Below are 24,726 nucleotides of genomic sequence, written 5' to 3' on the forward strand. Positions count from 1 at the left end.
ACCTTCAAGCTCTTCTAGAGGCTTTCCTCTGTGCAACTTCACTAGGTCCCTCTCTGCTCAACTCTCAAGCATGCCCAGGTCTCACTGAAGGGCAGCACAGCCTTGTGGTTTTTTAACCTCCTGCTCCCGTTTCCGTCCCATCAGCAAACCTGCTGAGCGAGGGCTCTGTCCCTTCTGCCAGGTCACTGGGGAATAGGGCAAACAAGGCTGGTCCCAGCAGGGCCCCCTGAGCTCACAGCTCTCTGAGTTTGGAGCTCCACTGTCCACTTCTCTACGCCACTGTCCCTGAGCTGCCCCGTGACCCTGATATGGGAGGCCGGGACAAAGCCTTGCTGAAGTCCCGGCTGACAACAGCCACTGCTCTCCCATCACAAACCCCGTCAGTCAGTGTGGAAGTGGTGGCTGTGAGATAGATCAAGCATGGTTTTCTGTCACTGTAGAGATGGACACGAGACATACACATAGACCTGTGCAGAGACAACAATGGTTTCTTCTTTATTACAAGTTGTTCTCAAGTTTTTATACCCCTAAGAAAGTGTGATCTTAAGTCATTAGTTACATCAAACAAGCTCAAGATATTCAATGGAGAAAGAAATAGCTTATTGTATTTTATCGATACAAAACATTTAATATCAATTAATTCATTGGCAAGTGTGTATACCACAAATTATGAAGGCCTGTATGCTGCTAAATAAGGCATGTACTCTCTAACTACAAGTTACCCCGATCTGTTTATCAATTTCCATGCTGAGGGCCTTGCTTTCTTCCTTGCCATGGATAAACTCATACTTTATTAATTTCTTCTACAAACTCAGTCGTTTGCCCTGCAGAAGAGCTGCTAAGCCTGTCCACAGTTCTCCCTTCCTTTTATTCCACAGGCTTAGAGATGACGTCCAAGAGGAGTTGTTGTGCCACCTTTCTGGGGATGGAGTGATGCTGATAGGGCTGCAGTTTGCTGGCTCCTTCTTGGTGCCCTTTTGGAAGACTGCAGAGGCTTTCCTCTACAGCTCACGCCTCTCTCTGGGGGGTATCATCTTCCCTGACCTGCTGGCAGAGCAGCCTGAGCCAGAGGCAGGGGAAGAGATTCCCCTTGGCCCCAAAAGGGAAGGCTGGGCTCAGGCCGCGTGTCAGTGCGACCTGACAACGGGAGGAGAAGGCAGGGCAGGGACGCTGCTGCTCAGGGACCAGAGGAGCCCCACAGCTCGGGGCTCTGGGCCTGTGCTGCAGGCTCCCCTGCCTCTCCCTGCCCAGAATCAGCGGAGGAACAGCCAGAGCGGACTGCGGTGTTCCTCGAGGCGACGACGGGAGGAGAAGGCGGACAGGAGCAGGGCTCACGCAGGGCTCAGCAGGGACTAGTGCCCTCGTGGCTCTGGGCCTGTTCTGAAAACTCCCCACAATCTTCTGTCTCCCAGACAGGGAGAGGACCATCACCTGGAGGAGACTTTGGCGTTTCTGGACAGGGACTCAGCCCTGACGGCTGCCATGAGTGACAGCAAGCAGGAGGGCCCTGGTGCCAGGGAGCCAGGTGAGGGCAAAGCCGCCCTCCCAGAGCCGGGCCCAGGGGCTCCTGTGGCAGGCGTTGTGTGGGGCCCAGAGCAGAGGCAGGGGGAGGCAGGAGCTGCTCAGCCATGCCGCGGCTGGGAGCCACAGATTTATTTCTGCTTCCAGGACTGCCCTGCTGCTTTGCCTTGAACATTAATTTCAACTCACCCAGCTCAACATGGCCTATCCTTTGGCTCTATTTGTTGCCCCTCAGTGGGCTGTAAGCTCTGCTGTCTCCGGGATTGTGATTTCACTTTCTGTAGCACTACGAGCGCCCAAAGCTGTGTCTGTGGTGCTGTCAAAATCCTTTGGGCCATGCCCAGGATAAGCAGGACATGAGGGGATCCCTTCACATGTGCACAGGGAGGAAAATAAAATAATGGAAATGGGAGTAAAGATAAACAAAAAATCTTATTCAGTTACACATATGGAACATTCCTGACAGAGATAAAACATTCCACCTGCAGGAGGAAGACTGTCCAAAAATATCACACACAGCAAACTCAGGTGGCTGTGTCACCACAGGGGTGTGACCAGGCAGGGCCCACTGGAAGCACAGACTGTTCAGCCAGCACTAAACCAGGGTGAGTGTGAAGGTCACTGGACACTCCTTGAATTCTCCCCACCCTGAAACACCTGGGTTAAATAACTGACTGTGAAGGAAAACCAGTGATTCATTACCAATTCAGCTTCCCTTTCCTGCAGGGGATATGGGATGCTGTCAACACACATCAGGGTACAGAAGATAAGGCTGACAAGTCCGAAGCTTGAGGCCTTTGCCAGACAGGTAAGAATAAGGGGAAGCAGAGCTGGTGTGTTCATGGCCAGTCAACTAACTTCTTATTTTAACAGAAAGAACACAGTGGAGAGTTTTAATAATTTGGGAAAGGTCAGCATCCAGTCCTACTTTCACAAACCTGAGATGTCAGCACAAAGAACCTCTGAGAACTTTGCCTATGACTAGAGTGGACACTCCTTTTAGTGTGTTTGAGATGTCATGAGCAGCAAGTCAGAGCCATATGAAGTAGGAGTCACCCAACAGGATATGATTTTTTTTTTTAAATCGCTTTCTGCAATTAATATGAGCAACCAACTGTAAGATGGATTTCAGCTAGAAATATCTTTTAAATTAGAAGCCACAAGTGAGCAAATAGAAGACTGTTTACAAACATTGATTTTTTATTTACAGACACTCCTGCAAATGGAGTCTTCTCCCTAAAAAAATTGACAGAAACTTAAAAGAATAGCACCATTTTCTGTAATGAGCATATCAGACACTTTGGAGGTTAAAATGTATTCCAGGCTAGAATAAAAGTAACACATGAAGGGTCATGGGTCAGGTAACTAGAAGATATGTGCATCAATGCCACTAGTCTCATCATTAAGTACACACTGTAGCTAGGAATTAAGGTAATAGAATTTTTAAAAAACTTCAGATTGCTCCTCTTGAATTTTTTTAAACAAATCCATACATTTAAGAAGTCAGTTCATTAAGAAAAGTGAGTCTTCACATCAGGAAAGTTAAAGATTTAAATAGAAAAGGCCCCAGCAGGAATAGCCCCAGTGGATGATTTTAAACACAGCACAGAGAAAGAGAGGGGAGAAAAAAAGCCATTAACAGCTTTAGGGTCTTCCAATACATTCTCCTCTTCAAATGCTGAAAAAAAAAAAGGCACAAGGAAAGAAACATGGAAAAGCTCACAAAGTCTGTGCTAGTCTCAGTCATGAATAAGAGAGAGATTCAATGGAATTCTGGATTTTTCTGAATCATTTACATCAGCCTTAGCAGAGTATGGCTTTGTTTCTTTTTCAGATTTAATAGGTTTCTGACAGACAGCCTCAGGAAATCTTCTATACAAAATCAGAACTTTGATTACATTATTTTCAATATTTTAGGTTTAAAACACAGATGTGGGAGCTCACTTATCCTTGCCACAAACGCATACCTCAATTTAAACTGCACTGTCAACATTGCAATATTGCTTCTAAAAAGCAGCACACCAACAGGATAACTTTCAATCTCTAAGATGTGTATATATATATATATACACCCAGAATTTTAGACAGAATTTATTTTCAATTTCTAATCCACTTTAATTCAAAGACAGTTTTGTGATTTCAATAGGAGCAAGATCAGATAAAACAGATAAAATATAATCAAGGTGTGTGATTATATCACTTAGAGCTTCTTTTCAGCTGTAGATTTATGCTACAGTGAGAGATGAAACAATCCCCTTTAAAACACTCTAGAACCAAAGCTACGGCATGACTGCCTGTTCTCAGCAGCTCAAAGAAGAGGACATCCAGAAATCAAACTAAAACCAAAAGACTTAGACTTCCAGGTTGCAATTTCCTTTGTAAAGAAGTCAGAGAATGCCTTTAATTGGAGTATCTAAGTAACTTCTGAGTGCTTAGACTGCAGATTAATCCTGTATCTCAAATCAATTTACTTAAGGGCATTAAAATTCTTTGAAAGAAAAATATTTATACTAACAGTCTTATCATTGCCCAGTGCCTTGTGCCAGTGAGTGTGAGGAAATGAACATTTTACATGTGTGGTGTAAACAACTAAAGTGAGACCACTCCTGTTTTGTCTGTACCACCAATACAGCCTCAGATAACTTTTAAATCAAGTCCTTGTGCCCACACAAGCAGACACCACAGGCCACTTGCTTCCTGCACAGTGCCCATTTCCACAGTGAGCGTTCCAGTAGCACCCCTGCATCCCAGCACAGATAAAATGATGTGCAGAGCTTGTAGAGAGCTCTCAGCACAGCTAAAACAAGCACAGAGCAGAAGTAAAACAATGGGATTGCAGAGAGCTTCCCATACTCTGGCTTACCTCAGTGCATTAAATCTGCTTCCCACTGTTTAAACAGAACCATTTGGGATGGCAGAGGGAAAGCACATTTTCAACATCTATAGTAACAGGGACCTTAAAGCTGCCAAGATTACTTAGGTCATCTCCACACTGGAAGACCTTTCCCATGCAGCACAAAGCAATGGCTATTAGAGTTAGCACCAGGCCAACCTCACAGCACCACAGGATTGGCAACAATTCTTCACAAAACCTGCTCCAGCTCACAAATGTTTGGCTTTGTGTCCTGTAAATTTAAATTTACTTCACTTTGCCCACCTCAACAGTATCAGATTTTAGATTATTTACTGATATTTTTTTAAGCAATAGAGGAGAAAAACTGTGCATTATACACATTGACTCTGCCTCTGAAATAATACTTTAACCTGAAGAGAAAAATCTACTTTTAGAAGCAACTGGTTTACACAAAGCATCTATTTTCCTCCCTTACCTCCCTTTCCTTTCAGCTCACACCTTCCAATTCTCCTAAAATTAATACATATAGGAAAAAGCAGTTGAATTCATTAACATTTAAGTTTGTTCTTCCAGATAGTTATGCCTTATATAGAATAGGCAACAAAGTCAAATACAAACTGCTGCAAGCCAAAGAGTCCTTTCTATTTAGAGAACAGTGCAATATGCAAATATGGCACTGCAAAGGACTCTATTTCAGTAAAATCTCATCACCATGTGTCAAATCAAAGCTTTTCTCCTCCTCATCCTCTCAGTATGAGCATTCTTCCTGTGAACCTGTGATCTAGCTAGAATATCTTGCAATTTTTTACAATAATGGGTGAAAGTTATATAAATGCACTTGAAAGCTGAATAAAGTCTTGTAAGACACAATCAGAACTGCCAGTTTTTGTAATGCCCAAAATGTAAAAAATTCATTGAATCATCAAAATGACCTTCCAATTTGGTGATGTCATTCCTTCACCTTCCTACACTACATTTCACATTGTCAAGTCCTTACTTTTGTGGGGTTCTCTGTAGGACATGAATGAATCAAGGTGTTATGTCTAAAACTTCATACTGGGAGGTTGATAATAGAATCATCTGTAACCTGAAATAGACACAAAATCCAAACACTGCTCTGGACTGTACTCTGACACAGACTTCCCAAGTACATCCAAATAAGTCATTTAACCTCTCTGCCCCATTTATGCCCCCCACCAGGCATTTCACTTCTGTTCCAAGGCTGCAAGTCACTGACATTTAAAGGCAAAAATCTGCATTACTGGAAACGCTCAAAGTTAAAAGTAATCCTCTATCTTTCAATTCTCTGAAGAGCTACAAAGTCAGGACTGAAAAAAGGATTTTCTGGAAGCAGTCAAATGAGACCACTTCTGCAGGTGAGATTTCTGCAGATAAACGAGATTGCTGGGGGAAAATAAAGTCTAAGCAATGGAAGACACAAGACCTTAGATACAACACATGTACTAATGGCTGCTGTAAAAACAGCAGCTCACCATGCTGCACCTTTGGAAAATCACCATGATGTTACCATGCAAAAAAGGCTACTCTGGGACCAGTTTTACCCACAATACACATCTGTAGTTCATCTACCTGATGAATATAAATTGCATGGTCTGTCTCCTGTGATTGCAGCTTCCTTCAACTTATCCTGATGAGTCTTCCCAGCACTTCTTACTTAATGATTCAGATTGGCAGCCCCTAACTCGAGGAGTCAGCAATTGTGTGGAGTCACTCGGTGCACACCTGAGAGGAACAATTAGACAGAGTCCTGAACAAATACAGTGACAAAGGTACAGGAAAAAACACAGCCTATTCATGCCAGTGTAACTGATGGCAAAAGCTCAGTCACTAGAATCCAACAGGTCATTTCAGCATGGACAGTGAAAATCTGCAGAAAAAGACAATATATATCCAGCTATGCTTACAGCAGATGGGTTTATTTGCCAAAGAAATTCAGTGTTCCACAGCAACTGTCTAAAAAAAGCTTGCATCACTGAAAATGCCAACTTTTTCACTTGTAATTATGGCATACCAATACTATTTTTAGTTTGATTTTATGAGGATCCCTATATTTGTAGAAGGGACTGCTTTGACCAATAATGCAGACACTTCTCTCTGCAAGAGGTGAAAGGACTGTTTTAAAATAACCCTTTCACACATAAGCAGACAAAATAATTGAAATAAAAACTGATTAGATAAGACTACTAATTAACCCATTTGTCATCAACCCATCTGTTACCAACCAATTTGGTCAATTCATTAAGAAGAACTGCCTCATTACATTTAGCCCAGATTATGAGACCTACAAAGCTTTAACACTGTAAGGCAACAGAAAACCTTCCTTCCTTCCTTGTGGAAAAGTTCCTAGTTGCCTAGAAAATCAATTAGCAGCACAGGCAGTTCAGTAGATCATTTACTCCATCTTTTGGCAGAACAAAGGAGTGCAATGAAATTGGGTTCCTTCTTCCTCTCCATCTCTATCAATGCTGTAAACTCAGAGTGCTGTGGGTACAAAGGCCTCATGGCATTGCTCCTCCCACAAGGGGAAAGCTCATCACTCAATAACTCTCAATCAGAAAGTAAAAATAGATGCCAAATAGTGATGTCTTGCATAAAAGGATGCTGCTTCAAAGCATCAAGTCTCAGCTAAGATCTTCATGCAATAGAACTGGTAAAGACTGGAAGGTTCTGAGCTCCAAGCCCAGGAAGTCTCTCTGTTCTCCCTGAAGTTATTGCTACTTAATTAATTTGAATAAAAAGGTCCATATCTAAAATAAGAAAGTCAGAACATCTTTAAAGCACCTCGAAAAGAAATGTAAATGAAGAAATACTTGGAGAAGCATGAAAATATTATTGCAGATGAAGAAAGTAACCTCATTCATTAGCCACAGATAATATTTCTTTCCTACTAGATGCTTCAGTAACAGCCATAAAAACACAAAACAACAGTTAAACCCACATAACTAGTACTATTAAACATGTAGTGGTGGGTATTTTTTCAGCTGTAGAAAATAAGCAGAAGGCTAAAAAGTAAACAAGTAAACTATTACAAGAGGCTTACAAGAACAAGTAAATAATTAAGACAGTATTTTGAGTATATACCCAGCTCTCTTAACATCACAAAAGCTCTGCCCTGGAGAACTATAGAAGACAAAAAAAAAAAACAACAACAAAAAAAAAAAAATACAACAACCAGCTAAAGTAAGAATAACTTCTCTGTTATGGGAAATACTTCCATTTCTATATAACTATTAAAATGGCATTGCTATTATTTTTGCTGCTGTAATATGGCATTGCTTCAGGCACATGACCATTATGTGCAGTAATGTAACCCATGATTACAGGAAGCAGATAAATGGTCTCACATGGTGCTATTTCCCAGTATTCCTCATTGGAAAAACACTTTTTTTTCCTGTTACTGTAAGACAAAAACATTAAGAGAGTCTTATTCACAAATCCATTTATAGAAATACAAAAACTCAATGCTGCAGTAGGAAGCTAAATTTTTGGAGTGTTCTCAGAACTCCAAGTTCTCTCAAAGTAGCCCTACATTTGCAACACAAAAACCTGGGAGAGAAATACTCAGGAGACATCAATCAACTGAATTCCAATGCCAGCCTGGATCCCTGACTTCAGCTTACATTCCTGATGGAGTGAACCTGGGGAGCCAAAATTCCACTAGGCTTTTCCTGTAATTTTAGGAAAAAACAAAATTCTGTAGAGAAATTCATACTTTACTGAAAACTGTTTACACAAGCACACCTTAGGGGAGAAGAAACACTTTGTACTTCACAACTATAAATCAGATCACATAAATAGAAAAAAAAAAATGCAGAGCCTCACAGGTATTGCCAGGAAAGAGCAAAGCATACTTGTACAAATGAAGGTCACAAATAATAGCTTAGTTAAATCACTCAAATATGATTAAATTTTGAGTCAAATAAAAAAATTGTCTTCACACTAAGAAATTATATAGTTACAAGCAATCTAATAAATTCTTCATTACTATAAGAAGTCAAGCATTAACAAAATTAATGTCATTTTTTTTTGTGTTGGAGGATACAAGCAGTAAAACCTTGTACAACAGGAGTAAAAGAGGACCCAGCAGCTGGCAGAAAAACATGCAGAGAACCAGGGAATCCAATGGTTAAGCAAAGCAACATCTGAAAGGACAGCACTCAGGGAGAGAGGAAGGGAGAGAGATACAGAAAGGAAAAGGGAAGGTAGGGGAAAATAACAGAAAATAATAAACTGTCTGCAGGATAATCAGGTTAAAACCATTAAAACACCTCAACTGTGCTAAAACACAGCAGCTGTGACAAATGACCCAGAAATGCACAAAAAGGCAAGGAGATATTCTCAAATTCCCCAGTAAAGAAATGAAATGTCTCCAGTTAGGGAAAGATCAACACAATTTCAAAGCATGAAAGATAATTACAGTTCATCAAAGAGAAAGCTAGACACACACAAGCACATAAGTGTTGTGCAGTTTTTACTCTTAGGGATCACTGATTTTTATTAAAAAGGCTGAGCTGGCTCTTCAGTATCCAGTGCCACTTGTTGATGCCTTGTACTTCACAAAGCTTTTTTGCAGCTTACTTGGGTTAAAAGGAAACTTAGTGAGAGCTAATTCTGCTCACAATCTAACAGTTGATCTGTTGAATGTGAGAAATATTTCTGTCATGCCTTAATTTTGCATTTCATTTCAAATTAGGAGCCCTGAAGGGCAGGTTTAATCAGGAAGTCTGACTGGCAACATCTGCCAAGATAATACATCCATATGATGCCAGTTAATTATCCCCACCCCTTTTCATTTGGGTTTAAGCATTAAAAAAATATTTGGATAATACCTATAGCATGCTAAAATCCATAATCAGTAAGTGGGAAAGGGAACTGATTTTTTCCGTCATAGAATTGCAGCTACATCATCTGCAGTATGTTCTGTATCTTAAGGTTGGCTAGTTTTCCTGCCTCTCAAACATGAGGGATTTGCTGTCACTTCCACAGATATATAGGTTCCAGATAAATTAACTGAGGAGCAAATGAGAAAGTTATAATTTAGGAAAAAATCCTGCGAACTGTGGGGGTTTTTTTACCATACGCAAACCATACATTGCTGACCTATCTCACCTCTCCCTCATTTTTCCTGCCTTTCAGATTCCCACAAATAGTCACAATCCCTTCCCATTCATCCCTACCCCAAATTTAGCAAATATCTGTCTGTACAACCATCTATCACTGTGTCTCACACCAAGTGCAGGGTAAATCCAAGCACCCTGCAGTCTGAGCACATCCAGCCAAGGCAGGCATTCCAGAGCCAGTGTGTAAAGTCAGGCTAAGGAGCAAGTTGGTTGGTTGCAGGGGTACAGGTCTCAGCCCAACTCAAGCACATCAAGTGCAGAAAACCAGGATGAATCCAGCCCTCTAAGAGCTGAGCTGCTGGCAGGACTGGGCCAGCTACACTGGCTTTAGTTTGGCTTTTTTCACAAATCAGACCCTGCTGTTTACATGCAGGCTGAAAAGATGCAGGCCTGTAAGCAATGCAGGTTTTCAAACTGTCAGAGCTTTTTTTCCCTCCTCAGCCCCTTTCCATGCTTTACCTACTTTTCTGATAATGCAATTTTGTCAACTCTCTAGTGATGAAATGCCCTGATCAGAGTTCAAGTTCTAGTTGCTTTATCTGCAAAGTCAGCCACATGCTGCAATAGTTCAATCACTTAGAGTCACACCACCTCTCCACTTACTGCCCTGGCTTTGACCTCTAGGAATGAGTTGATAACAGTTTCTCTGCTGAAATTCAGGTGCTTTCAAATTGATCTATCAGGATCTGAGCAGCTCTTGAGAAGAAAGTCCAAAGACTTTCACATTTGTTTTCAACCTTCCATTAACAAGCTGAATCCAGTCAATCTGGGGCTCACTCAGAGGGAACACTCAGTTTCCCTGCCTGCTCACAAGCAGCACAGCTTTGCAGGTTTGATTCTGATCTTGCTTTTAAAAATGTAGCAGTAAGATGAAGTAAGGAAATAAGACTGGGTAGATGAAGCACTAAAGAGAACAAGATATAACAGCATTGCTAACACAGGCAAACTCACAGGGAAAAAGTCACTTTATGTGGACTCATGAGACTTCCTCTAGTCCTACATTAATCTGCTTTGCTCCCTTTGCCAGCTCTCAGGCACCAATGTGTTTTCCAGACTCTTACATCACTTTCTTGCATTACTCATGAAGTCTGACAGCTCAGAACTTTGTAGATCTGGATTTCCATCTCATGTTTGACTGCTTTTCCCAGCTGAATACCTAGCTACAGCTCTACCAAGTTGAATGTGTTTAACAATTTTCACCACGTGTTTTCAGGTCCCTGTGCAGTAAAACAAGACAAAACAGCAGCTACCATCCATGTCCCCCTAACCCAAGGCAACAGTGTGGTTTGCTTGCAACTTTGCCCCTCACCACTCCTGTTTGCCTTCTCACTCAGCATCTTTCTGTATCTGCTGACTGTCAAGATGGCTTTTCAAAGAAAGAAAAATTCTCGTCTAGTTCACAGATTCTCTGAAAACAGCAAAAAAAAAGTTTGTAGTTGAATTTGAAGCTAAGGAATGACTTTTTTCCCCAATACCCATAGACAAAGAAGCCAAAGTATTAATTCATTTCAACAACTCTTCAGTAGTTGTGATACAGCAATAATCCTGGTTTATGAATTAAAAAAAAATAAACAGAAGAAATTACTAGTGAGAAGAGGAATTATTAAATATTTTGATATCTGCACTCTACTTCTACAACATAAATCATCCAAGAGCCACACCTTGAGAAAGAAAGAAGACCAGGAAAAACCAAACACTTACCAGGAGAGATACTTTTCATGTTAACAGCCCAAGTCATCAAATCAAAGTTCAGAAGAAATATTTTGTGTTGACAGCTTGAATTGAATGCTCAGCCATATACTCCATTCTTCTCTACATATATATAAATAGGAAGCACAGAGGAAGTGCAATTGTGCAAAACAAGCTTTTTTAAGCATACAGAAAGTGTCAGGATGATAAACCACGTAAGCACAGAATTAAATCAAAGTTAATGGCCACTATCTGGTATTTAACTTACTTTCATTTCTCTTTTCTTTTCATTTTTCCACCTAGCCTGCTCAGCTAATAAAATTGCCATTATAAAGGAGAAGCAAAGGCACGATTCAATGCTACATCAATTATTATGACTTTATTGTGACATACTGGCATTCAGCTCATCCCAGAAGGCTATACTGATGCCTTGGATGCAATTAATTTTTGATTGATCTAACTCACTCTAATACTGCATGTAAAATGTTCATAGACATTTGAATAATTCTATTATATCTAGGAGATTGCTGCACAGAGATCATTTGAAATTAATTGCCAAGTTATTTTAGTAAATGTAAAACACCATTCTATTCCTATTGTGGTAACAGTTATGTAATTGCCTTACAAAGTAAACTAATGAAATAAATGAACTCTGACTAATATGTGGCATAACAGGGCTGGAAAAGTGAAATCACACTGTAGATATCCTATCTACCTCTCCAGGGCTGGGGCTGGTGAGTCAACCTTTCCATTACAGAAGTGAATGAGAGAAGAATGACCTCATAAAAAGGGTTTTGTCTCACTGGCTGCAGGTGAACTTAGGCGGGGGCTACTTCTAAGAGCAGCTAGAAGATGATTACTCAATACCTAGAGTGTTTGCAAAACCTGAGGATAAAGAAACCTTCATTATCCCAAGGGGGTTGCCACAGTTTGTTCTGTGTGTGTGTGATGGGTTTTTCTCAGGGCTGTGTAACAGTATCTGCTACACACAGAAAGCAAATTTCACATCTGAAGCTGCTGACTATCTCCTAGTTAAATCACAGACACATCCAGTTCACAGAGAAGCTTTGAAATCCACAACTGAGAATTTCACACGAGCCAGATAATGGAAGGATTGAAGAGTTGGCTTTTAGCAAGAAGGGTAAGAGTCTGAATCTCTGCAAGTCAGGACCTGGAGAAAGCAACTTCAAAGGCAAAGCAAAATCCAGGCAGGAGAGAGGTTTTACAGGCACAGGGGAAAGGTGCTCATTCCTGGAAGCTGCCTGCAGCTGCAGTCTCTGACTGTCCCCTGAAGCACTGCACCCATACTTCCAGTCATTTCTCCAAACCAGAGAAGTACAACACTGGGATACTTTGAGTAGGGTCAGTAGCTCAGAGAGCTCAGATGCCAATGCAGCCATTGTAAAACATTAACTCTTTAATTAACTCATAATTCTGAAAGTTGCTTCCAAGGATGTCACAGCACTTTCTGCCCTCAGAAAATGTTCATAAGAAACTACAACTTGACATTCTTAGTAAAAATAGAGAAACAACAACACAAAGCAGACAAAAAATGCTTAATATTTACGTACCTTAAATTATTTTTGTCCCTGACACACAAAGGTCATCACCCCAAGGAAGAGGCAAAGAAGCTACCCCAGTTACAGTCAGCCCAAGGCAGCGTGGGATGGGAACCCAAGTCAGTTCAGGTTAGCAATAGGGTGAGGAGGACTAAGCACAGCTTAGTGCAGGGTGAGATCCCCTAACATCTCACATGGATTGTGTTAGCTAAAAAGGAAACCTAAGAGCAAATGTAAATTGTTACAGGAGTTTAAAAACCTCAGTCACATGCTTCCAGCACACTGCCTGTAAAATCACTGGCAACACTGAAAATGTGGCAAGGAGAGTGAAAAAAGGAAGACATGGAGGAGATGAAGTGGAAATTCTATCACAAAGAAATAGCTCCACCTTATGTTTGAGCAGCAGGAGCATTTTGTTCAAACTTACCTTCCAAATACACGTATGAGGGGAAATCCAGCTAACACAGCCCATAAAACAATGGTCAAAAAGGCAATTTAGCAACATCTTTGCTCTGGAGTTATTTTTTCCACTCCAGTGTTTGCAGTATTACTGGTGTAATAACTAAGCTCTCCACAAAACAGATGTTGTGTCATGACCTCTTTACTTTTCCAGGTTGAATTCAATGCCAGGAGTGAATTTCCTAGTGACAAAACAATGTTATGTTCAGCTGCAGTATTTTTTCATCTAATTCACAGCTGCAGGGGAAGAAAAATCCAAATAACCAGTCACAACGCTTCATAAACTGTTAAAAGTAATCAGACAACTAGTTTCAGGTAGTATATCTCAATCCAGGTGACAGACTCCATTTACTATTGGAAAATTATATTTGCTTAACAAATGGTTTTGATCCCTTTTTCCAGGCTTTACTTTAGCAACAGATGATTTCTAAAACTTAAGAACTTAAATTCATGCCCCAAATAGGAAGGTATTTTTAAAATAATTGAGATGTGCTGTTTATTTGCCATGATCAGATGAACACGCTCTTACCTCGAACACAAACATTTAAACCCAGAATTAGGTGGTGAAGTAACTGATGATGTCTAAACCTTTTATTAAATGCTGCACATGGACTTGACTTAAATAATACAGGACTGAGCTGAAGGATCAGTTGGAACATGCATGACAATATTTCACAGTTAAACACACAAAAAGTATCTCCTTAGGGTCTCACGGCTGCTACAGCAAAGGAACAAGAAGGAAAACATAGATGGTACCAAAGAGGGGAGCAAGGGCACAGAACTACAGGGGGGAAATAATGTTTGATGTTTATTTTGCCAAGATGGTGCTGTTGGCAATGGTGAGCAGTCAGGGCATCAAAGAACCAGAGTGCTCCACTCCAGAGTCAGTCAGGAAGGGAGAGGGGAAGGACATGCAACAGAGTATTTCCCTCATGCAGAAATTAAGAAACCTGAAGCACTTAATAAAAATCAGTCTTGATTTGACAAAAACAATACTGTTCAGGAGATGAACTCCGTACAATTTCTCAAGCACTCTTCTAAAAAAGAAAGGAAAGTTAAGTCACTCCACATGCATACCCAGGAAGCAGCACATTTGACATATAAGCTGTGTACCTTCTGCCCATCAGGAGCAGCAGGGCACCATTCCCTTGGCCAAAGTAAGTCACAAGCCCTTTATCTCATCCTGACTTTGTATAAGTTGTCACTGTCACCAAGATCCTGTGCACCCCGCCACAACATAAACAATAAGGAAACCAACCCCAAAACATACAGTTTTAATAATTATTTCAAAGGTGAATTTACAAGCTACTTCTGACATTCCATAAGAAATGGTCCCCAGGAACTGCTTTAATACTATTTTAATAAATATTTATGGATACATCAGTACAAACTGGATTCCACTGATGTTTAATGCTTGCTGTGTAGTAACAGAAACATTTTCTTTGGCCTGTGATCTTCTAACACAGGCACAGATTTGTTTGATACACACACACATATTTACCTAGGTGAATGCATTTGGCAGTCAGTGCAGGTTGTCATAACCCAAACAACATCAGCACTTTGTGATGGCGACAAACAGCAGAAATCAATCAAGGCATTGATATGTTGATACAATTATTCCTGTTAGTGGCCAGGTGATTTATTGGTAACTGAGATATGTAATCAAAACTGTTATTAATTGTAGTGCCAAAGATTAGAGGAACTGCATATAATGACTTGCTCAAGTTCTGCACGAGCAGCTTTCACTCACATTTATGCTTGTTTTCTGTTTTAGACTGCAAGGCTCATTTAACTTTTTTGCTTCACAAAGCTTTTTTTGTAATCAAGGGATGTCTTCAGCTAATATTCCATGGCAGTAGCATTCTTTGTAAATTCATATGTCATCACTGCTGCTTGTCATTTCTAATGACAGAGAAATACTTGGTCATCATTGAAGAAAAATTACAGTATCATTACTTGTATTATTTTTTAATTTGATGAAGCTATTCACTGAGCAAACCTCACACTTTTCTCAGGCATTAATTTTATCCAGGCACAAAGTTCTTGCTATTTTTATTTGCCAATATTCTAGCCAGTAAAGCTCAAATGATACTATGATCTGCTTATGTCTGTTCTCCATTTGCTCAATATTCACTCGTTCCACTTTTCGCCTTCAAGAAGCAGATAACTTTGTATTTAGTACAAGTAATTGTTACAGTAGTGTTCTAATACAGCCAGGAAAGAACAATAACTACCAAGAATCACCCTGTTTCCTTGGCACACGCTCATCCCAGAAGTTTTTGCTCTGAACTCTTATAGCTTGTACAGAAAAAATACCTTTCATGGTTAAGGTGTCTGATATTGAGACTACACAACAGATGCCTCTACCATTTTGTCCTTTATTCTCATGGGAGGTATTCCTTCTACAGTCAGTTTTATAAATAGGAATTGTGTTTATCAACAGAAGTGATGGTTAACATTGAAAATCTTAGAGATACACACTTGAGGGGAAGGAAGGAGGAAGGGAGGGAGGGAGAGAGAAAGGGAGCTTTGATTGGAACACACATGCACAAGCCTCTTCTAGCACTCACCTGTACAATCTTCCTTTCGTTTTATCCCTGCCCCACTTGGACTGCACTATTTCATTAGTAATTTTTATTTCATATACACATTAAATTCCACAATTCTCCAAACTCCTTACTAAAGTACTGTCAGTATTTAATGCTTTTCTACTTCAAACCTCTTCCCTTCTGTTTTATTCACCTCTTCTGGAATCTCTCTGTTGCTACACACTTGCTTGAAATCAGCATCATTCTCACTACATTGAGCTACTTATCCTCAAACCAATAATGCTGGCAGCATCACCCTGTAAAATAAACCACAAGAACTTAACAATGGCTATTGACTTACTATGTTTCTAATTCACTCTTTCAAGGTTTTATCTCAATCAAATAAAGCACTTCTTCCAATGCTGGTCTTTGTATTTTGGTCTACTCTTAATCCTATTATTTATTCCTGATCCAAAGCACCACAAGCTCTTTCTACACTTACAGCTGGTGGTACCTTTTGACACAAATGTAGTCCTGAATAATCCTTGGGGTCTGGTCCGTGTATCCCCAAATGGTGTTTGTACTTCACCACTTCCTCAGCACACACCTTTCTTGGAAAACAGTGATTTCCCAGAATATTCCATTACTTTTTCAATGGCTGAAGTTTTCCCTCCTCAAGCAGAAGGGACAATCCCTTTCTTTAAATTGTTTCTTCATCTACCCAAATTACTGTACATCATACACACTTCACTAAATTCAAAGAAAGCAGATCTGCAAATAACCAATATTTACCATTTACCTTTGCTCATTCAAGACTGAGTCCATATTTAATACATTAAATGCTCTACTATTTTAATTGTGAATACTAAGTCATGCACATTTAGTCGAAATCCAAACATTGTCAGTGCAAAATTCTTCTATTTTTTAATTTCTGTTCCCAAATTCATTAAACTTAAAATCCACTGTGCTGTCTGTGGGGCTCCTGTATATGCACTCTGAGTTCCTCCAGGTAGCAGGTGTGGAGTCAGGGAATGCACAGTCTAGAGCACAGCCTCACTGCCCTGTCCTCCCTGTGTCCATGCTCCCCAGCAGAGATCAGTGCTCCCACTCCCATGGTGTGGCAGCTGCTTATGGCAGTGGCAGTTTTCCATCTGTCTGCATTCACCTGCAATTTCTCCCATTTGTCCCACATGGATTAGCAGAAGAGAACTGGTCTAAGTCCTGGTACCAAGAAACTTGGGAAGAGCTAGGAAATGTCTCTTCCATGTGTTTTGGTATATCCACACCAAACTGATCTGGACTGAACCAACAACCTTCCCTTCAGTCCCACAGGCTGAGGTCTCTGGGCTAAATTCTGCACCAGCAAATCCAACCACACCTTGCTCTTCTTGCAATGCCCTTTTCTAAGACCAGGAGACTCCTTGAGGAAGCTGAATCATCCAATCCACAATCCTGCCTCTAACTACAGCCCTGAAGCTGCTCAAGCTTGTTTCCACTGCCAAGTAACTGCACAGCTGGAGGTTTTATTGTCTAGCCTTTTGTATGTCCTTCATCACATGCACTTCATCACAGATGCTGAACACAGGCTTTTTGCAGCACACACCACTCTGCACTACTTTTCTGCTGTTCTTCCACTTCCATTCTGTTTCTGTTCCTTTAATAATTCAACCTCTGCTTTCAAGTCCACCTTTTCTTACCCTACAGAGACTAATTTTCCTTTTCCTAACTGTTATAGATTAAGTCAAATTGCTTGCAGATCACCTCAAGCCCCATCCTGCAGCAACCTTAATGCTGCCTTAGATGTACTGCTCCCCTGACAGATTGCAAATGCCTTTTCAGCCTTTGTCAATGCATCTTCAGCCATGAAAGCTTCCTTCTCCCACACCAGAATATCTTTCAGGTGACCTATAACACTACATTTTCCTCTGGATGGGAGAAATCCTTCCCTTTTCACCTCACCTGGTGAGCAGTCATGCCCAGCAGAACACTGACTACCATTAATGCCAGTTACCAAACCTCAAAATTATGTGTTTGTTTTCAGTTTCTGATTTTATTCTGCTTCAGTTGTGGCTTTCACACCAAAATACTTGGTTCACCTGCACTCCACAATTTTTCAAGTCTTCCTCTGAGCTGTTTCATTCAGGCAACTTTGGCCAACTGCAAATAGAATCCACAAGCAGGATAGGATGTCCTTGCTCGTGGCAGGAGCACTGATGATCTTTAAAGGTCCCTACCAACCCAAACAATTCTATGATTCTGTAATACATTCAACTCAGAAAAGATAACTCATGTATTGGTTTGAATGCACAAACCCACTGAAACTTAGAGAGCTATGAAGCACAGCACACATACAGCACTTAGAGCATCTCTACCAGCAGATGGTTTGGTAGGGAATCTCTGCAGCTCCCTGAAATGGACCTTCTGGGCTCAAGAGCTGCCACCTTCCAATTCTGTATTTACAGTACGGAACGCATACTTGTAGTGGTTTTCATCCTGAATCCCGGAGCAGCTGTCTCAAGAAAAAAGTCCTAGTTGTTTTATCCTGCCCAGCTTTATTACAGATGTTTCCCTCAGCTCTCCCAACTTTTCCTTAGGAATCTGAGGCAAGGTGCTCACAGCTGTGCAGCCAAGACTCAGGCCATGAGTCCTGACACTCACCCCTGTTGATCAGGGGAGGTTCTACTCAGCCCTCCTCCAACCTGACTGTGCTGAGCAGGAGCTGAGTGATGCTCCAGCACTTCCCCAGTCCTCATCCTGTGCTTCTGCAGAGATCCCAGATGAACATGTGTGAAGCTGCTGTGTAATTAAGTCATCTGAGAGAGAAGAAAAATATACTAGAAAAATGTACTATCAGTACAATTCTGAAAGAACCACAGAAAAACCACACCATTTCCACAGGTTAATACACAGTCAATCTCAAACGGGAGGACTCTTAGTGAGAGTTATATATTGTCACACACTATTGCCTGCATTTTCAATGCATCAATAAACCCTACTTGACCAGCAAAGCTCCATGGGCATACTCTGATTCTTCCAAACAGGTTCTCCTGGTTGCCTAGAGAAGCACTTGAGCAGAGACGTGCTTTTATCTGCAGTGACAGAAGCGCAGAGAGGGACTAAAGGCCTCTCCCCAGAGGGACACTCTGTGCCTTGCACATGTACTGTACTCAGCATACTTCCCTTTCCTCATCCCATAACATCTCCTCTCTGCACTGAGAGACTTCTAAAAATCATTACACAACTAAGAGAAGGCATATGAGTGCACTTTATGGCACCTGTTTAATAAAATGACTTCCAAAAATCCCTTCCATTTGGAAAACAGCACTGCCAAGTCAAGCATCCACAACAAAAAAGAAACCACAATTAAATTTTTCTGTGCAAGCCTAATTTGCTCCCTCCTCAGTCTGTGCTGTCAGGGCTGGACCTTCAGCAAGCTGACCCACACCTTCCTCAAACCAGCCCCTTGATTCTTGCAATGAGACTGGCTAGGCTGAAGTTTTACAGCATAAAAGGGGCATACCTACGTACAGGAGGTGGTTATGAATGGCTTGCCAACATATGAATGAAACAGGGATCAAAAAAAAAAAACCCAAAAAAAACCAAAAAAACAAACAAACAAAACAATTTGAAGATATTCCGAAGTGATGACAAGGCGCTTTCTCACAGACAGTGCATGACTGTGATTCAGTTGCTCTCTGGGACACAGGCACATCCCTTCAGAACTTTCATATTCCTCTCTCCCTAGGAGGCCACAAAGATGTAAGTGCATAATTTTCTTCATTTGAGAATGTTAAGAACTAAACCTTGCAGTCTTCTCCCAAACTCTGTTACATTGTTCCCTTTTTGGAGCAAAAGTATATCACAAAGAACAAAACACGATTCTTGTTTGCTACTGGATTGGAACTACTCATACACCTGATGTGTCTTAAAGGACTACTATCTCTGTTGAGTTTTTTTCTTCTTGACACAGCTTTAGTTACTTGTTTTATTAAATGGGCCACAAATATAAATTATCTGCCCTCTTGGTTATGTTCCTTGCCACTTTCTCAGTGGGATGGCACAGAACTTTGGAGAGAAATTATGCCAAACACATCATCCATGACTCAGAAGACATTGCCAACGAACAACACACAGAGCTCTGCCAGAGGCTCACTTACCACACCTAACCAGCGAGTCTGACGAAGGAAAACCCAGAGGTGTTTTGCCTCTCCCTACAGTTCCCAGGAAATCCTGCCAAATTAGCTGCATGAGAGGCACACACTCACCCCATTCCATGAACAGAGCTCACTGCAGGGAGGTGCAGTGACAGATACCCCACTGAAAAGGGCTCACTCCTCCTCCTAGATCCCAGCAAGGCGGGGCATGGAGTGCAGCTCAGATCAGAAACTAGAGAGAACACACATCTTTCCATGGAAGCAATCCAAAGTGAAGCAGAGATAAGCACTTCCTATCAGTTTTCTTTAAATCCCCAGCTGCTCACACTTTTGAGCAGGCCCTGATGTTTCCAAGGCCCAGCTGTACATCACATGTGCACAGCTTTAAACTTCATTTTCAGCTTACACTGAAAACCAGCTCCATTTCCAGAGCACCCTCAGAATGCAGATGAGTTATGCATTTTGTGCTGAGCTGTAACGGTTTTGTTCAGCACATCTATTGAAGCACTGATATGGTTCAAAAAGCCTCAGATTCCCTCTCTGGCATTATCTTTAAAATCAGGTAATTAAACTGCAAAAAAAAAAAAAAAAAAAAAAAGTATGACGTTCAGACAGCAAGAAATATGAAGCCCACAAAAAAATGTCCAAGTCTAGATAGAAGGACTGTTCAGCATCCAAGGACCTCAAGACACTCACAGAATCATTCACATGAACTAAAAAGCCAATATCCCTTATGGGTGCTCAGTTGTGGTCAACATTCAAACTTTTATCTATTCTCTTTTGTGCCTGCTGAAGCAGATTAACCATTTAGGCAAAGCTTCAACTCCTCATTTCTTTACCTAAAAAAGGCTGCCCCTGCCTACATTTTTAACAAATAAAATACTTACAGTATTGGGGGAAAATCAAACAGTTGAAAAACTGGTTAATTTGTTAGTTCCCAATAGCAACATTGCCATTCACAAACTAATTCACTAAAAAATTTCATTAAATATCAGATTTATTCCTGGCCACTGAATCAGTTTTTATCACAATGCATTGTAAAAACAAGCAAAGGAATTTGGCCATTCCAATTCATACAATTTGATAGAAACAAAGAAGGGAAATGTACTATAATGATGCCGCTTCTCACAAAACTACTACAGCAAATTTTATCCATGTGTGTTAGAAAATGGAGTGTATGTTTAGGTTGATAATTTATACATAAGATATCCTAGAAAATCCAACCAAATTCAAACACCAGCTGTACCAATGATGCAAATAAAACTCCAGTAATCATCAAGTGGAAGACAACAACAAAATATAAAGGAAATAAACTTTATTTAGTGTTACCTTGAAAATCATTCATCCAACAAATAAGAAAAGCGCACCACAAAGCATGAAATCATAACCTTCCCCACCAAAGAAAATGTTTCATTCCCCTTTGGCTGAAACGAAAAAATTTCAGAACTCCTTAAAACAGCTTCATGACACTTTAGACAGTGGTGCTTTTGACTGATGAACAAGGCTAAAACAACAGGGAAATGTGGTCAAGTTCAATCTCAACCTGGTCCCTGAGTTTGAGAGTTTGCTGCTTTAGCAATAAAACAATTAATAGCTCTGACATTAAGGATCCCACTGATAAATAAAAAACCAGTAGTTTCATAGGTCTCTACGTCCTGTCTCTCCTTGCAGTTTCCTGCCACATAAAAAATGAAAAATAAAACATCCCAAATCACAAACACCAGTCAACCATCACTGATGTGCCTACAGATGATGTTTAAATGAGGAATGTGTCCTTAATTTGCTAATGAGCAATCATTAAGTCACCTTAACTGTATTCCTGATTCTTATAAAATAGCATTTGAGACATGAGATTTGCCAATATGAAATAAGACAAATCATATTGCCAATACAAAATAACACAAACTGGTATAAAAATGTAAGTTGTCTTTAAATTAATTCATATTATACTAAATAATTCATTTATATTAAATAATATTTATGAGACTACACAGGTCATGTCGCTGAAGAATATCTCACATCACCCTACTTACAAGATTACAGTAGCAGAAGTAATATCAGTGTACAGCTGGGGCTGTAAGAGCAGACAAACAGAATGACTTCAAGCTTCAGTTTGATATGAGAAGTTCTTCCACCTCCAAAGCACTTTAGGTGCAGGGCTGTACAAAATTTCTCATTCCAAGGAGTTATAAAAATTCACTGTACAGATTGAGATATTACCACAGTAGGATCCCAAAGGCACACAGAAAGACAGACCTTAAAACACAGCCATAGGTTCAACTGTCTTAACAAGTAAAGAAGAAGCAGCTGTTGTAAGCATTGACCATTCATCATAAAGAAGTTTCAACCCTCTGCAATAATTGAAGCCGTACTTTACAACTAACTCCACACCTGACAGAAAAGAGAAAAAAAAGGTGTAGGACATTCTGAAAAGAAAAATGTAGAAGGCAAAGAATTACTGAATTCAATTAAGAAGACAGAAAAAGGTAGAGTTTGTTTCATTTTGACAGATTTCAAAACAGCATAAGAAGAATCAGCAAGACTTTTTCTACTCCTTCTAGCCAGGCAATAGAGACAACTGCCCTTGGCTGTGCAAGGCCACTCCCTTCACTGTCACATTTTGGCTTCTCTATGATAATTTTTCAATCACCAAATTCTCAAATAAAGGATCTTTGGCAATGTTTTCCAAGTGGGAACTACCAGAGTTTAGAAAATATTTCTAACTATAAGCTGAAGGCTCTGACACTAGAAAGCATTTCAGCCTGTGCACTGAGGTCACCAGAATGAACTCCACCATACCACTGCAGTGAGTTTTTTTTAAGCAGTCTGAGGATCTGCAGAGTTGCTACATAATTAAACTAAAAGCTTTCAACTACACACATCTGAGCACACATTTTTCATACCTTGACATTTTTTGGTCCATCCAAAAACTGCAAAGGGAACATTGATGATTATAAACCTGCCACTTGTACATTCTGGAACTGCCCAGTTCAGATCTTAGATCAGTAATATAATACACCATTAGTACACCTAAACCAGCAGCCTTACACAAAATTTTAGAACTTCTGAACATCCAAATTTTCATCAATTATAAAAAAACCAAACCAATCCAGAGGTTGAGATTGAAGAAGTAAAGAAACAAGATATGAGGAAAACATTGGAACAAAAGGAAGTATTTACTATCCAATGAAAACATCTTCAATATGCATAATTCCTTGTAAAAAAACCTTATTAAATATATTTAACATTCAGTTGTACAGACAAAATAACTTTTATTGAGATAAGTTTGTTCATGCTGGTGTTTAGAATCTCAGACAAACCCAAAAGACAATGGAATGAAAGCAAGAAGTTTTATGAGTAACCTTATGAACTGCACTATCCATGATTGTACTCAACACCTAATGCAGACAATGCCCAAAACCCCTTCCAGTTAAGGCTTCAGAGTATTTCTGACAAGTTAATCAATGCCCTCAGACAGGAAGGATCTGATGAATGAAATACTCTCACAGAGCCAGCAGGGACACACGCTGTGTACTGCATTAATTTACTTGTAAACGTCAGCATCTTCTGTTCCCTAGTTTGCACTTCAAACAGTGACAGCTCAATCCCTCTGCACCACACTGTGTTCTGCTCCACAACACTCACACTGGTGCTGGTCCTTGCTCTAGCGTTCTCCTCAGCTTCTGGGTATTTTTATGGCATTCACAGTCGTGGTTGGTTTTGGGATTTTCTCCCTGACCATCTTCTCCTCAGTTAAGCAGCACGCATGCCAAATAAAAGCCTTCTAAACCACGTCAGGCCTTCCTACGCTGCCCAGTGGTAGGAAGGGGAGCTCTCTACATGCAGTCTGTCAACCAGGTTATATCAGTGGGTGCAGCTTAGATCTTCAGAGGCTGTTTGAAGAAAAGCTTAGACAAGAATGATTCATAAAGAGAAAACTATTCACCTCTCTTCTGCTGTACTGACCATTTCAGAAGACAAAATAATATTCATGTGCCAGTTGCCAACATTGCCACTCCCTTATCAGTGCTTCCAAACACACATGGAAACCTTTTTTCAATACAGATCTTATGGAAAAAACACAGCCCTTTCCTGCAAGCATGTACAAGAACTGTTCTGCACAGGAGCAGGTCATGTTCCTTTCTTCAGATAGCGGGAGAGGAACTGACTCCTGACAAAGTGGATGAGCTTGGTCTCTGTGCAGAACATGGTAACCAGGGTTGCTGCAAGGCACAGGGCACCTGTGCTGATGTGGATCAGCCTGGCCATCCAGCCCTTGTCACAGCAGAACAACACCTACAACAAAGAAAACAAGGCATTGCAGGAAAACCACTCAGCACAAAGTGTATTTACTGCCTCAACAAGAAGTAAGGTCCAACACCTCTGTCCAACACACTAACGCCACCATCAAGACAAGTAGAGCTGTGCACGTGCACTGACCCTACAATAAATCATCTTCAGGAGCCACAACATTCACTTATTTAAGTTCTTAAGTTCAGCAAAAAATAACCATTCAATAGATATCTGAAGGTGAATGAGAAAGATGCTGTTATCTGGCATGCAGAAATGTGTTAACTGAGATGACACAAAACTCTGCTGGTGCTATCAGGCAAGTCTGCTACTGTACAGCAACATATCAGGCTATTTTCTAACAAACTGGAAATCTCTCACTCCAAAACATAAAATTCTCCTTTCTCAAGCATAATGGATTTTCAAGCTGTCAAATTTTTGTATATTGAAAAGTTCCAATCAGCCTGCACAATTACCATCTTGTACTGAATAAATGTGTTAAATGTGCTCTGAGCAATTTTTGGTTTTCTT

General features: G+C 40.5%; 1 protein-coding gene across 4 annotated transcripts in view; it reads right to left on the minus strand.

Moving 5' to 3' along the window:
* Window positions 1-21,205: 21,205 nt before the first annotated feature.
* Window positions 21,206-24,726, minus strand: part of RFT1 (RFT1 glycolipid translocator homolog) — a 65,124-nt gene continuing 61,603 nt past the window's right edge. For all 4 annotated transcript variants that reach the window (XM_085590666.1, XM_085590665.1, XM_085590667.1 and 1 more), the window contains one exon: window positions 21,206-24,201. In XM_085590666.1, coding sequence (XP_085446792.1) covers window positions 24,037-24,201 — 165 coding nt within the window. In that variant the 3' untranslated portion in view covers window positions 21,206-24,036. The remainder of the gene's footprint in view (window positions 24,202-24,726) is intronic.

This window comes from Lonchura striata, chromosome 12 (genome assembly GCF_050655825.1).
Source record: "Lonchura striata isolate lonStrDom1 chromosome 12, ASM5065582v1, whole genome shotgun sequence".
In the NCBI taxonomy this organism is placed as follows: Eukaryota; Metazoa; Chordata; class Aves; order Passeriformes; family Estrildidae; genus Lonchura; species Lonchura striata.